At 61.2% G+C, this 10,623-nt stretch overlaps 1 protein-coding gene across 3 annotated transcripts; it reads right to left on the minus strand.

The window, feature by feature from the left end:
* Positions 1 to 247: 247 nt before the first annotated feature.
* Positions 248 to 10,386, minus strand: LOC114003816 (non-receptor tyrosine-protein kinase TYK2-like). 3 transcript variants are annotated; one of them, XM_039378996.1, is made up of 16 exons: positions 8,874 to 9,060; positions 8,558 to 8,681; positions 7,865 to 8,009; positions 7,201 to 7,364; positions 6,011 to 6,401; positions 5,076 to 5,270; positions 4,809 to 4,966; positions 4,022 to 4,145; positions 3,717 to 3,909; positions 3,522 to 3,628; positions 3,045 to 3,077; positions 2,847 to 2,990; positions 2,301 to 2,388; positions 1,347 to 1,474; positions 778 to 913; positions 248 to 495 (listed from the first exon to the last, which is right to left on the minus strand). In XM_039378996.1, the coding sequence occupies exons 1-16, from the start codon at positions 9,058 to 9,060 to the stop codon at positions 263 to 265; spliced, it is 2,550 nt and encodes an 849-aa protein (XP_039234930.1). In that variant the 3' UTR covers positions 248 to 262. The 3 variants fall into 3 exon arrangements, with proteins under 3 accessions (XP_039234930.1, XP_039234929.1, XP_039234928.1); XM_039378995.1 differs by having other exon boundaries at positions 2,847 to 3,077; XM_039378994.1 differs by lacking the exon at positions 248 to 495 and having other exon boundaries at positions 821 to 913; positions 8,874 to 10,386.
* Positions 10,387 to 10,623: the final 237 nt, after the last annotated feature.

The raw sequence follows: 10,623 nt of genomic DNA on the forward strand, positions 1-10,623 counted from the left end.
ACCCAAAATGGTGGGATACGGCCTAAAATGGCGGGAGACGGCCCAAAATGGCGGGAGACGGCCCAAAATGGCGGGATATGGCCCAAAATGGTGGGATATGGCCCGAAGTGGTGGGATATGGCCCAAAATGGCGGGAGACGGCCTAAAATGGCGGGATATGGCCTAAAATGGTGGGATATGGCCTAAAATGGTGGGATAGGGCCTAAAATGGTGGGATAGGGCCTAAAATGACAGGATACAGGCCAAAATGGTGGGATACAGCCTAAAATGGCGGGATATGGCCCAAAATGGTGGGATAAGGTCTAAAATGGCGGGATAGGGCCCAAAAAGCCTGGAGTGGCACCTCGGAAGGGGTTCGTTCCTTCAGCGGGACGTCGGCGTCGAAGCAGATTTCCAGGAGGGTTGTCCCAAAGCTCCACTTGTCGGCGGCCGTGCTGAGGTTTCCCACATCCCGGACGCATTCCGGGGCGATCCAGGGAATCCGGTCCACGCGCTCTGCGGGAAACGGGAGAGATCCTGTGGGGAAGGGTCTCGGAGAGAGGCCGGACACCGAGGGGGGGATCAGCCCCGATGGAGGGTTTGAGCCAAAACCAGGCAGAATTCCCACATCCAAAATGCCAAATATCGGGGAAATTCACGTTGGGAAAGCAGGGAAGATTTTGGCAGAACGGCTCCGGCAAAATCCGTGGGATTCATGAGGGAAGGGGGGAAAAACCGCCCGGATTTTCCACTGGGAATTCCACCCCTGGCCAGCTCCAGGCCGGGATGATCCCGCACCTTCCCGGGAGAGCACCGTGAAGCTGATCCCGGGATCGCTGAGCTTCACAAAGGGAGCGGATCCGTCTTCCAGCCCTTTCCTGGCCAGCAGGATGTTCTTGGCACACACGTTCCCGTGCACCAGGTTTTTATCCTCCTGGGATAAAACAAAGGAAACCTTGGGAAAGCTCCCAGTGATGCAGCAGGACGAGGTCAAGCTCAGGGATTCCAAGATAAAACAAGAAAGCGGGATTCCTGGCTCCAATTCTCTGTGTCATCTCCCTGTCCTGGGATTTTGCTCCAGGATAAACCGGGAGCAGGGAATAAAAGGATGGGGAGGGTTTTCCAACACCATTCCCAAGCCCCTGGTTGGGATCCCATCCTCATCCATGGCTTTTCCCAGCTCCGAACTGAACCTACAGAGCCAGGATTTGGGATTTGAATTCCCCCTCTCCCCAGGATGTTCCTTCCCAGGGAAGAGGGAGCAGGGATGGGGCAGAATAACCCTAAAAACGGGATTATCCCCTGGGGAAGCTGCAGGGGAGGATCCCGCTGAGAATTCCCGGCTGGAAGAGCCCCGTTCCCATTACCAGGTAGCTCAAGGCACTTCCCAGCTGTTTGGCCACGGTGATTTTCCAGCCCACGGAGATCCGGCCCTTCTCCTTGCGCAGCAGCACGTCCAGGGGCCCGTGTTCCACAAACTCCTCCACCAGGATGTCTGCGGGACACAGGGAGGCTCTGCCCGGCCCCGCTCCGGGGACGGCCCGGGGAAAGGGGGAATGGGGTCCCGGGGAAAGGGGGGAATGGGGTCCCGGGGAAAGGCGGGAATGGGGTCCCAGGGAAAGGTGGGAATGGGGTCCCAGGGAAAGGGGGGAATGGGGTCCCAGGGAAAGGGGGAATGGGGTCCCAGGGAAAGGGGGGAATGGGGTCCCAGGGAAAGGGGGAATGGGGCCCCGGGGAAAGGGGGAATGGGGTCCCAGGGAAAGGGGGAATGGGGTCCCCCGGGGAAAGGTGGAAGGGGGTCCCCCAGGGAAGGGGAATGGGGTCCCAGGGAAGGGGAATGGGTCCCCCCCCCGGGGAAAGGGGGAATGGGGTCCCCAGGAAAGGTGGGAATGGGGTCCAGGGAAAGGGGGGAATGGGTCCCCCCCCCCCCCTCCCCCCCTCCCCCCCCCCCCCCCCTCCCCCCAATAAAACACCCCCCCCCCCCCGGGGAAAGGGGGATTGGGGGGCCCGGGGAAAGGGGGAATGGGGTCCCGGGGAAAGGGGGGAATGGGGTCCCGGGGAAAGGCGGGAATGGGGTCCCAGGGAAAGGTGGGAATGGGGTCCCAGGGAAAGGGGGGAATGGGGTCCCAGGGAAAGGGGGAATGGGGTCCCAGGGAAAGGGGGGAATGGGGTCCCAGGGAAAGGGGGAATGGGGCCCCGGGGAAAGGGGGAATGGGGTCCCAGGGAAAGGGGGAATGGGGTCCCAGGGAAAGGTGGGAATGGGGTCCCAGGGAAAGGGGGAATGGGGTCCCAGGGAAAGGGGGGAATGGGGTCCCACTCACTCTCGGAGCCGCGCACGCAGACCCCGTGGACGAAGGCCAGGTGGACGTGGGACACTTGGCTCATCAGGCTGGCGGCCTCGAAGAAGGCCTGTGGGAACAGCCCCGGGAATGTCAGCCGGGCCCTGGAATTCCGGAGCAGCCAGGGAGCATCCCGGAGCCACACTCCAGCCCTTCTGGAGCCACGTTCCAGCCCCCCTGGATTCATATTCCAGCCCCTGGCACTGTGTTCCAGCCCTTGGAGTCACATTCCAACCCCCAGAGCCACATTCCAGCCCCTGGAACCATGTTCCAGCCCCCTTGGATCCGTGTTCCAGCCCTTGCAACCATATTCCAACCCCTGGAGCCGTGTTGCAGCCTTGGATTCGTATCCCATTCCCTAAAGCCACATTCCAGCCCCTGGAGCCACATTCCACCCCCTGGATCCGTATTCCAGCCCCCTGAGCCACGTTCCACCCCTCATATGCACAGTCCATTCCACCCCCTGGAGCCGTATCCCACCGCTCAGATGCCGGTTTTCCCCCCGTATCCCACCCCGGGGGGGCTCACCAGGGCGATGTCCCTGTGACTGGGATCCAGGACTTTGAGGATCACGTGCATCTCCCGGCTGTTGTTGTTCTGCTCCGTGGAAAAGTACTCGGCCTCGTCGTCGTTCCCGGAATTCCCGCAGACCGTCAGGACCCCGTCGTAGATGTTGGTCCGGTCGTTCCCGGAATTCCCGCAGACCGTCAGGACCCCGTCGTAGATGTTGGTCCGGGTGCCCTGGCCCAGGTGGGCTCGCTGGGAAAACAGGGAAAAGGGCAAGTGTTGGACCCTCTGGAATGGTGACAGGAGGGTGGGAATCCTCATCCGACCCCCCCCCGGCTTCCCTCTGTACCCCACTGTGGGAAAAGCTGCTTCCATGTGGATCTTCCCCCCCTTTTCCTTGAAAATGGAAGGAATGAAAGATCGAAACAATCCCCAAACTGGCCCAGGGGGGTGGGAGGATCCTCCCGCTCTGGATCCCGGGATCTGGGGTGAATCCTGGGAAGGCAGAGAGGATCCCTCCCCAATTCCAGGAATCCTGGGAAGGCAGAGCAGCTCCCTCCATCCCCAAGAATCCTGGGAAGGCAGAGAGGATCCCTCCCCAATTCCAGGAATCCCGGGAAGGCAGAGCAGGTCCTTCCACCCCCCAGTCCCGAATCCCGGGAAAGCAGAGCAGCCCAAATCCCGGGAGAGCAGCACCTGGGTGATCTCGTTCTTGCGGATCTGGTGGAAGCTGAGCTGGGTGAGGTTCAGGATCTGCTTCCCGTTGTCCTTCACCTTCCTCGTGATCAGCAGGTCCGAGATCTCTGGGAGAGGGAGGGGAGGGCCCCGTGAGCTCCCGGATTCCCGCCATTCCCACCATTCCCAATGCCGGGGGCCGATCCGTGTCCGTACCTCCCGGTCTGGGGGGGCAGCACCTCTTCACCGTGAAGTTTTCCTCCCCGGAGCGGAGGGTGCAGCCCTTGAGCACGTCCAGCAGCTCCCGCAGGGAGGGGAATTCCCGGTCCCAGCCCTCCAGCACGAAGGACTCTCCCTTCTTCTGGATCCGGAACTGCCGGAACTTGAAGGCTCCCGGCGTTCCGGGGGCCTGGAAAAGGGGAGTGGGGGCGGGGAGCGGCGGCTCCGCAGCTCCCGGCGCATCCCGAGGGAGAGCAGGGCCCGCGATTCCCGGGAATGCTGCGCCGGGAATCGCCTCCTACCTGCTGCTGGCTCCGTTTGACCACGGAGAGGATCATCCGGTTGAAATCCAGGACGCTCCAGCGGAGGATGTAAAGCCCTTCCTCCGGCTCCTCCCGGCGGAGCTTGGCAAAAACGAACTCCTCCCTGGGAGCAGGAGACAGGGAACGGATTGGGATGAGCCCCAAGGACGTGGGATGGCTCCAGAGGAACCAGAGGCTGTGGAATGGTGTTGGATGAGCCCCAAGGAGATGGAGCTCTCCAAGAGAGCTCCCAAGAGCAGGAAACAGCTCCAGGGGGGCCCCAAGGACAGGGAATGGCTTGGGATGAACCCAAAAAACAGGGAATGACTCTGGGAGAGCCTCAAGGACACCTGGATGAGCCCTGAGAACAGGGAATGGCTCTGGATGAGCCCTGAGGACATGGAATGGGGTTGGATGAGCCCAGGGGACATGGAATGGGGTTGGATGAGCCCAGGGGACATGGAATGGGGTTGGATGAGCCCTGAGGACATGGAATGGGGTTGGATGAGCCCAGTGGACCTGGAATGGGGTTGGATGAGCCCAGGGGACCTGGAATGGGGTTGGATGAGCCCAGTGGACCTGGAATGGGGTTGGATGAGCCCAGGGGACATGGAATGGGGTTGGATGAGCCCAGGAGACATGGAATGGGGTTGGATGAGCCCTGAGGAGACAAAACACTCCGGGAGAGCTCCGAGGGCAGGAAAGGACTCCGGCTGAGCCCCGAGGACAGGGAGCAGCTCCGGATGAGCCCCGAGGCCCGGGATCATCCCCCCTGTCCCCCACTCACTGCATGGGCCCGTGGATGCCGTGGCGGATGCTCAGGAGGAGCCGGGGCGGGGCCACGTCGTGGCACAGGTAATGGCTGGAATCGGCCGTGAGCCGGAAATATCCGTCCACCAGCGACACCAGGGACAGGGCGAGCCCGGGCGACGGCAGAGCCACCTCCTGCCAACAGGAATCACCAGGGCTGAGCCCCGACCGCCCCGAAACCCCCTCGGCAAACGCCGGGAAAATCCTCCTGCCGGGATCCCGGGAGGGCGCCGGCGCCGCTCACCAGGCACTGGTTGTCCTGCCGGTGGATGCTGATCCGGGAATCCTTCACCACCACGTGGGTGATCTCCCGGAAGTCGCAGAAGTGGCACCAGGGGGGCTCGCTGGGCTCCGGCGGCCGCGCCGCGGCCTTGGGATCCGGCTCCTTGGTCCGGCCCTTCCTCCCGAAGTAGCCGCGCTGGGAGAAGGGCTCCGCGCTCTGCGGAGGGGCAGAGGGGACAATTCCAGGGTCTCCGGCTGCTGGAAGGGTCGGGGGGGGGTACTGGGGAAACCGGGATGAGGAGGGGCCCCGGGAAAAGCCTGGAGATGGGGTGGGGTGGGACAGGGATGGGAATGCTGGGAAAGGCTCGGGGCAAACTGGGATAAGCTGGAAAGGAACTCTGGATGTCCAGAGAGCCCCAGGAAAAGCCTGGGAAGCATCCGGTGTGGGATGGATTGGGATGGGAGCGGACGGGAACGTGGCGTGGGACTGGGATGGGAATGGACTGGAATGGGAATAGACTGGAATGCTGGGTGGGATTGGGATGGGAATGGACTGGAATGCTGGGTGGGATTGGGACGGGAATGGACTGGAATGTTGGGTGGGACTGGGATGGGAATGGACGGGAATGTTGGGTGGGACTGGGATGGGAATGGACTGGAATGTTGGGTGGGACTGGGATGGGAATGGACGGGAATGTTGGGTGGGACTGGGATGGGAATGGACTGGAATGTTGGGTGGGATTGGGATGGGAATGGACTGGGATGGGAATGGATTGGAATGTTGGGTGGGATTGGGATGGGAATGGACTGGAATGGGAATAGACTGGAATGCTGGGTGGGATTGGGACGGGAATCCCGGGAAAGGCTCTGGGCCAGCCGGGATGAGCTCTGGACACCCCCGGAGCCCCCTTGGGAAGCTCCCAACGTGGGACTGGGACGGGAAGGACCCCGACCCACCTCTGGCGGCGCCGGGCGCCACTGGATGCCGGCGGTGCCGGAGACCAGGACGTGGTGAGTGACGGGCGGGTCCCGCGGGATCAGGGGCCGCCCCGGCTCCGGCCCCGGCTCCGGGGGGGCCCCGTTGGCGCCGGGCGGCCCCTTGTCCCCCTCGGCCGCCGCCTCCAGGGCCAGGGCCGGGAAGAGCTCGCTCCCGAAGCGCGGCGCCAGCAGCTCCAGCGTGGCCAGGTACTTGGCCATGAGGTCCCGCTCCGAGAGCCGCCCGGCGCCCACCGTGTGCCGCTGGAAGCGCCGCAGGAAGCGCCGGAAGACGCTGCGCATGCGGAAGCGCGTCAGGAGGCTGTTCTGCTGGATCTGCCGCTGGAAGGAGCGCGGGATGCAGTCCTTGAAGCTGTCACGGGGGGGGGAAAACGGGGAGTGACGGCTCGGGGAGAGCTCGGGATCGGCTTTTCCGCCCCGCCCCGGGTTGTCCGGAATGGTTCCCGGTGTTCCCGTCCCAATCCCAGGCAGCATTCCCGTCCATTCCCATCCCAATCCCAGGCAGCATTCCCGTCCATTCCCATCCCAATCCCACCAAACATTCCCGTCCATTCCCATCCCAATCCCACTCAACATTCCAGCCCATTCCCATCCCAATCCCACCAAACATTCCAGTCCATTCCCATTCCAGTCCATTCCCATCCCAGTCCCACCCAACATTCCAGTCCATTCCCGTCCCAATCCCACCAAACATTCCAGTCCATTCCCATTCCAGTCCATTCCCATCCCAATCCCACCCAACATTCCCGTCCATTCCCATCCCAATCCCACCAAACATTCCAGTCCATTCCCATCCCAATCCCACCCAGCATTCCCGTCCATTCCCATCCCAATCCCACCAAACATTCCAGTCCATTCCCATCCCAATCCCACCCAACATTCCAGTCCATTCCCATCCCAATCCCACCCAACATTCCAGTCCATTCCCATCCCAATCCCACCCAACATTCCAATCCATTCCCGTCCCAATCCCACCCAACATTCCCGTCCATTCCCATCCCAATCCATCCCACACCAGATTCTCCAGAGGCTTTTCCTGGGGCTCTCTGGGCATCCCAAGTTCCAGGGAAACCAGCCCTGGGTTTCCAGTGAGGAAAAGAAGGAGGGAGAAGGGTGGGAAAAGGAGGGGCAAAGCAGGGCTTCCCAGTCACCTGTATTTCCGGGCCACTTCCTCCAGGGAAATGCCCTTTCTGAGGGCGATGTGGGAGAGGTGGAGCACAGCCATTCCCAGGCTCTCGTTCTTGAACCTCTGGATTTCGGGCTCGCTCCGGAAATCCCTCAGGGAGGCGACGTCGTGGATGAACTCGAATTTTCCCTGGCAAAAAAAAAAATGGGATGATTGGGGAAAAAAAACCACATCCCCGAGCTGAATTCCCTGAGCAGGGATTTTCCACTAGTTCCCTCTCTTAATTAAACTAAATTAAATTAATTAATTTAAAGTAACATTCCTTTATTATCCCACCCTTAATTTTAAAGGTGGGACAAAAACAAATCAATAAATATTTAACTTCAGATTTAAATAAAACCAACCCCAATTAAAAAACCCCTTCCCAGGCCAAATTATCCCTAAAAGAATTCCGGAATCCCACCCGGCGAAGCTTCCAGCAGGATAAAACCTTTCCAAAGGGAAAACTGGGGGGGGGGGGGGGGGGGTGTTTATCCTTCAAATAAATGCCTGGAGATGGAAAAAAACGGATCCTGGCAACAGGCTGGAGCCAAATCCGGAGGGATTTCAGGGAATTCCTCCCAGTTTTCCCAACTCCCGCCGGACTGAAGGGAATTCCTCCCGGTTTTTCCCAGCCCCAGCCCCGTCACCTGCTCGAACAGGTACTCGAAGGAGGATCTGTCCAGCAAAGCTCCCCCAGAGGGTTTTTCCTCCAGGGAATCCCCCGGACGAGGCACATTCCGGAAAACCGCCGGCTCCTTGTCGTTCATCCCGTGCCAGTTCCGGAAATAGTACCTGGAAAGGGGGGAGGAGGAGAGGGAGAGGGGCTGGGGCCGGGCCGGGAGTCACAGTCCGGGCTCAAACCCGGGGGGTTTGGGGGTTTATTTTAGGAATAAAAGGTCCTGAAAGCACAGGAAAACCACATCCGTAAAAAAGGTGGGATTTGGGCACAGGGGGTGAATCCGGACTGGGAAGTGACGGGAAGCAGCCCCTGGATGTTCCCTGTTGGTCCCAGAAACCTTTGGATGGGGCGTTGTCCCCGGGCTGAGAGGTGGGAGAACGAACAAGGAGCCCCAGGGAGAAATACTTGGAATAAGGAAACGGATCTTTCCGTGCTGGAGGGGAGGCAGGGGCTCTAAATCCATAACATTCCCCAGCTGGACCAGCCCTGCCGGGTTTCCCAAAGAAATCTGGACATGGACAACCTGGAAACACGTAACCCCCGGGAGCAAAGAGGTGGGAAAACCTGACGTTCCTTCCGGCACAACCCCAAGGAAAAGCCGGGAATGGTGCCCAGGGCTGAGCTCTGGAAAGGCCCCGGGCTGGGGGGGCAGAGGCCTCACCTCATCCTGAAGATCAGGTGGACGTTGGTGTCTTTTCCCACCTGGAATTGGTGGTTTGGGGGGAGCCACACCCGGCCCTGGGGGTCGTAGAGGGCGAAGAGGCTGTAACACAACGGGGTGATTCCTGCCGGGACACAATTCCAAGGCTTTCACCACCACACCCCTTTCCCACCCCGTCCTTCCCACCCCTCCCAGCGGCGCAAACCCAGCCGGGCCTCCCGGGAACTTCTCGGCCCGGGGGCGAAATCCAGCGGGATTCCCGGGAAGCAGAGCCCCGGGAATTCCCGGGGGGGGGTCCGTCCTCGCCGGCACTCACCGATCCTGCGGGCGAGGTCGATGCAGATCTCCTCGGCGCTGAGGGAGCCCTGGGAATAGACCCGGCAGCGCTCCCGCTCCTCCTCCCCGCTCCAGTGCAGGAACACCTTGAGCCCGGGCCCGGCCGGGAAGGAGCAGCCCTCGGCCTCGCCCGGGCTCCGCTTCATCCCCCGCTGGCACAGGGACATGGCGGCGCCTTCCCGGGGGGAAAACCGGGATAACGGATCCCCACGGGGACACGGGGCCATTCCCAGCGCGGGGGGAGCCCTCCCAGGGGGGGGGAAAACCGGGATAACGGATCCTAACAGGGACACGGGGCCATTCCCAGTGCGGGGGGAGCCCTCCCAGGGGGGAAAACCGGGATAACGGATCCCAACAGGGACATGGGGCCATTCCCAGCGCGGGGGGAGCCCTCCCAGGGGGGAAAACCGGGATAACGGATCCCCACGGGGACACGGGGCCATTCCCAGCGCGGGGGGAGCCCTCCCGGGGGGGGAAAACCGGGATAACGGATCCCAACAGGGACACGGGGCCATTCCCAGTGCGGGGGGACCCCTCCCGGGGGGGAAAAATGGGATAACGGATCCCCACGGGGACACGGGGCCATTCCCAGTGCGGGGGGAACCTTCCCGGGGGAGAAAACCGGGATAACGGATCCCCACGGGGACACGGGGCCATTCCCAGCGCGGGGGGAGCCCTCCCGGGGGGGGGGAAAAACCGGGATAACGGATCCCAACGGGGACACGGGGCCATTCCCAGCGCGGGGGGAGCCCTCCCGGGGGGGGAAGCACCGCTCCCAAAGGGGTTTTGGGATCACCTGGAATGTCGGATCCCACCGGATTTCCCCCCCCCCCCCCCGGGTTTATCCCGGGAAAATGTGGCGCCTTTTTTTTTTTTTTGGATGATGACGGGAAAGGATCGACAACACGGGGAAGGAACGAACCCACGGAGCAAATTCCAGCGGTTTTTTTGGGTCGGGGGGGGAAAAAAAGGTGGATTTTGGACTCGTTTCAAGGATGGATTTTGGAGCTGTTTCCAGGTGGGTTTTGGCCCATTTCCAGATGGATTTTGACCCGTTTCAGGGTGGATTTGGGGATTTTCACCCCTTTTGGGGTCTCCGGATGGATTTTGACCCATTTTGAGATGGATTTGGATTGATTTCGGGAGGGAATTTTGGACCCATTTCTCATGGAATTCTAACCAATTACAGGATGGATTTGGAATAATTTCTGGACAGATTCTGACCTGTGTTGGGCTGAATTTTGGACCCATTTTGGGCTGAATTTTGGACCCACTTTGGGATGGATTTTGACTCGTTTTGGGGCGAATTTTGACCCGTTTCCGGGTGAATTTTTGACCCACTTTGGGGGTGAAATCTTGACCCATTTTAGGCCGAATTTCTGACCTGTTTCATGGTGGGGTTTGACCCATTTTGGGGTGGATTTTAACCCATTCTGGGGTGCAGTTTGGACCATCTCAGGCTCTCGGGGGGGGGTGTTTCCTCCCAGCCCCCTCCCCTGGTTCCCTCTTCACCCTCAGTTGGTACCGACCCTGTCCCCCCTGCCCCCCCCATTGGTACCGGCCGCGCCCCCCCGGGTTGGTACCGGCCTCTGTCCCCCTTGTCCCTCCCCTGTTCCCCCCGTTCCTCCGTGTCCCCTCCTGTCCCCTCCTGTCCCCCCTGTCTCCTCCTGTCCCCCCTGTCCCCCCCCGTCCCCTCCTGTCCCCCCCCGGTACCGTCCCCCCCCCTTTCC

Source organism: Pipra filicauda, unplaced genomic scaffold, assembly GCF_003945595.2.
Source record: "Pipra filicauda isolate LSUMZ 115617 unplaced genomic scaffold, ASM394559v2 scaffold1526_size10630_pilon, whole genome shotgun sequence".
In the NCBI taxonomy this organism is placed as follows: Eukaryota; Metazoa; Chordata; class Aves; order Passeriformes; family Pipridae; genus Pipra; species Pipra filicauda.

Bases quoted from the DNA above. Each gene is read 5' to 3' on its own strand.
- LOC114003816 (XM_039378994.1), bottom strand. From the start codon at position 9,625: ATGGCCCCGTGTCCCCGTTGGGATCCGTTATCCCGGTTTTTCCCCCCC. The intron at 8,010-8,557 runs GTGAGGCCTCTG...CCCCCTTTCCAG, and splicing joins CACCTGATCTTCAGGATGAG to GTACTATTTCCGGAACTGGC. The intron at 4,146-4,808 runs GTGAGTGGGGGA...TCCTGCTCCCAG, and splicing joins GGCATCCACGGGCCCATGCA to GGAGGAGTTCGTTTTTGCCA.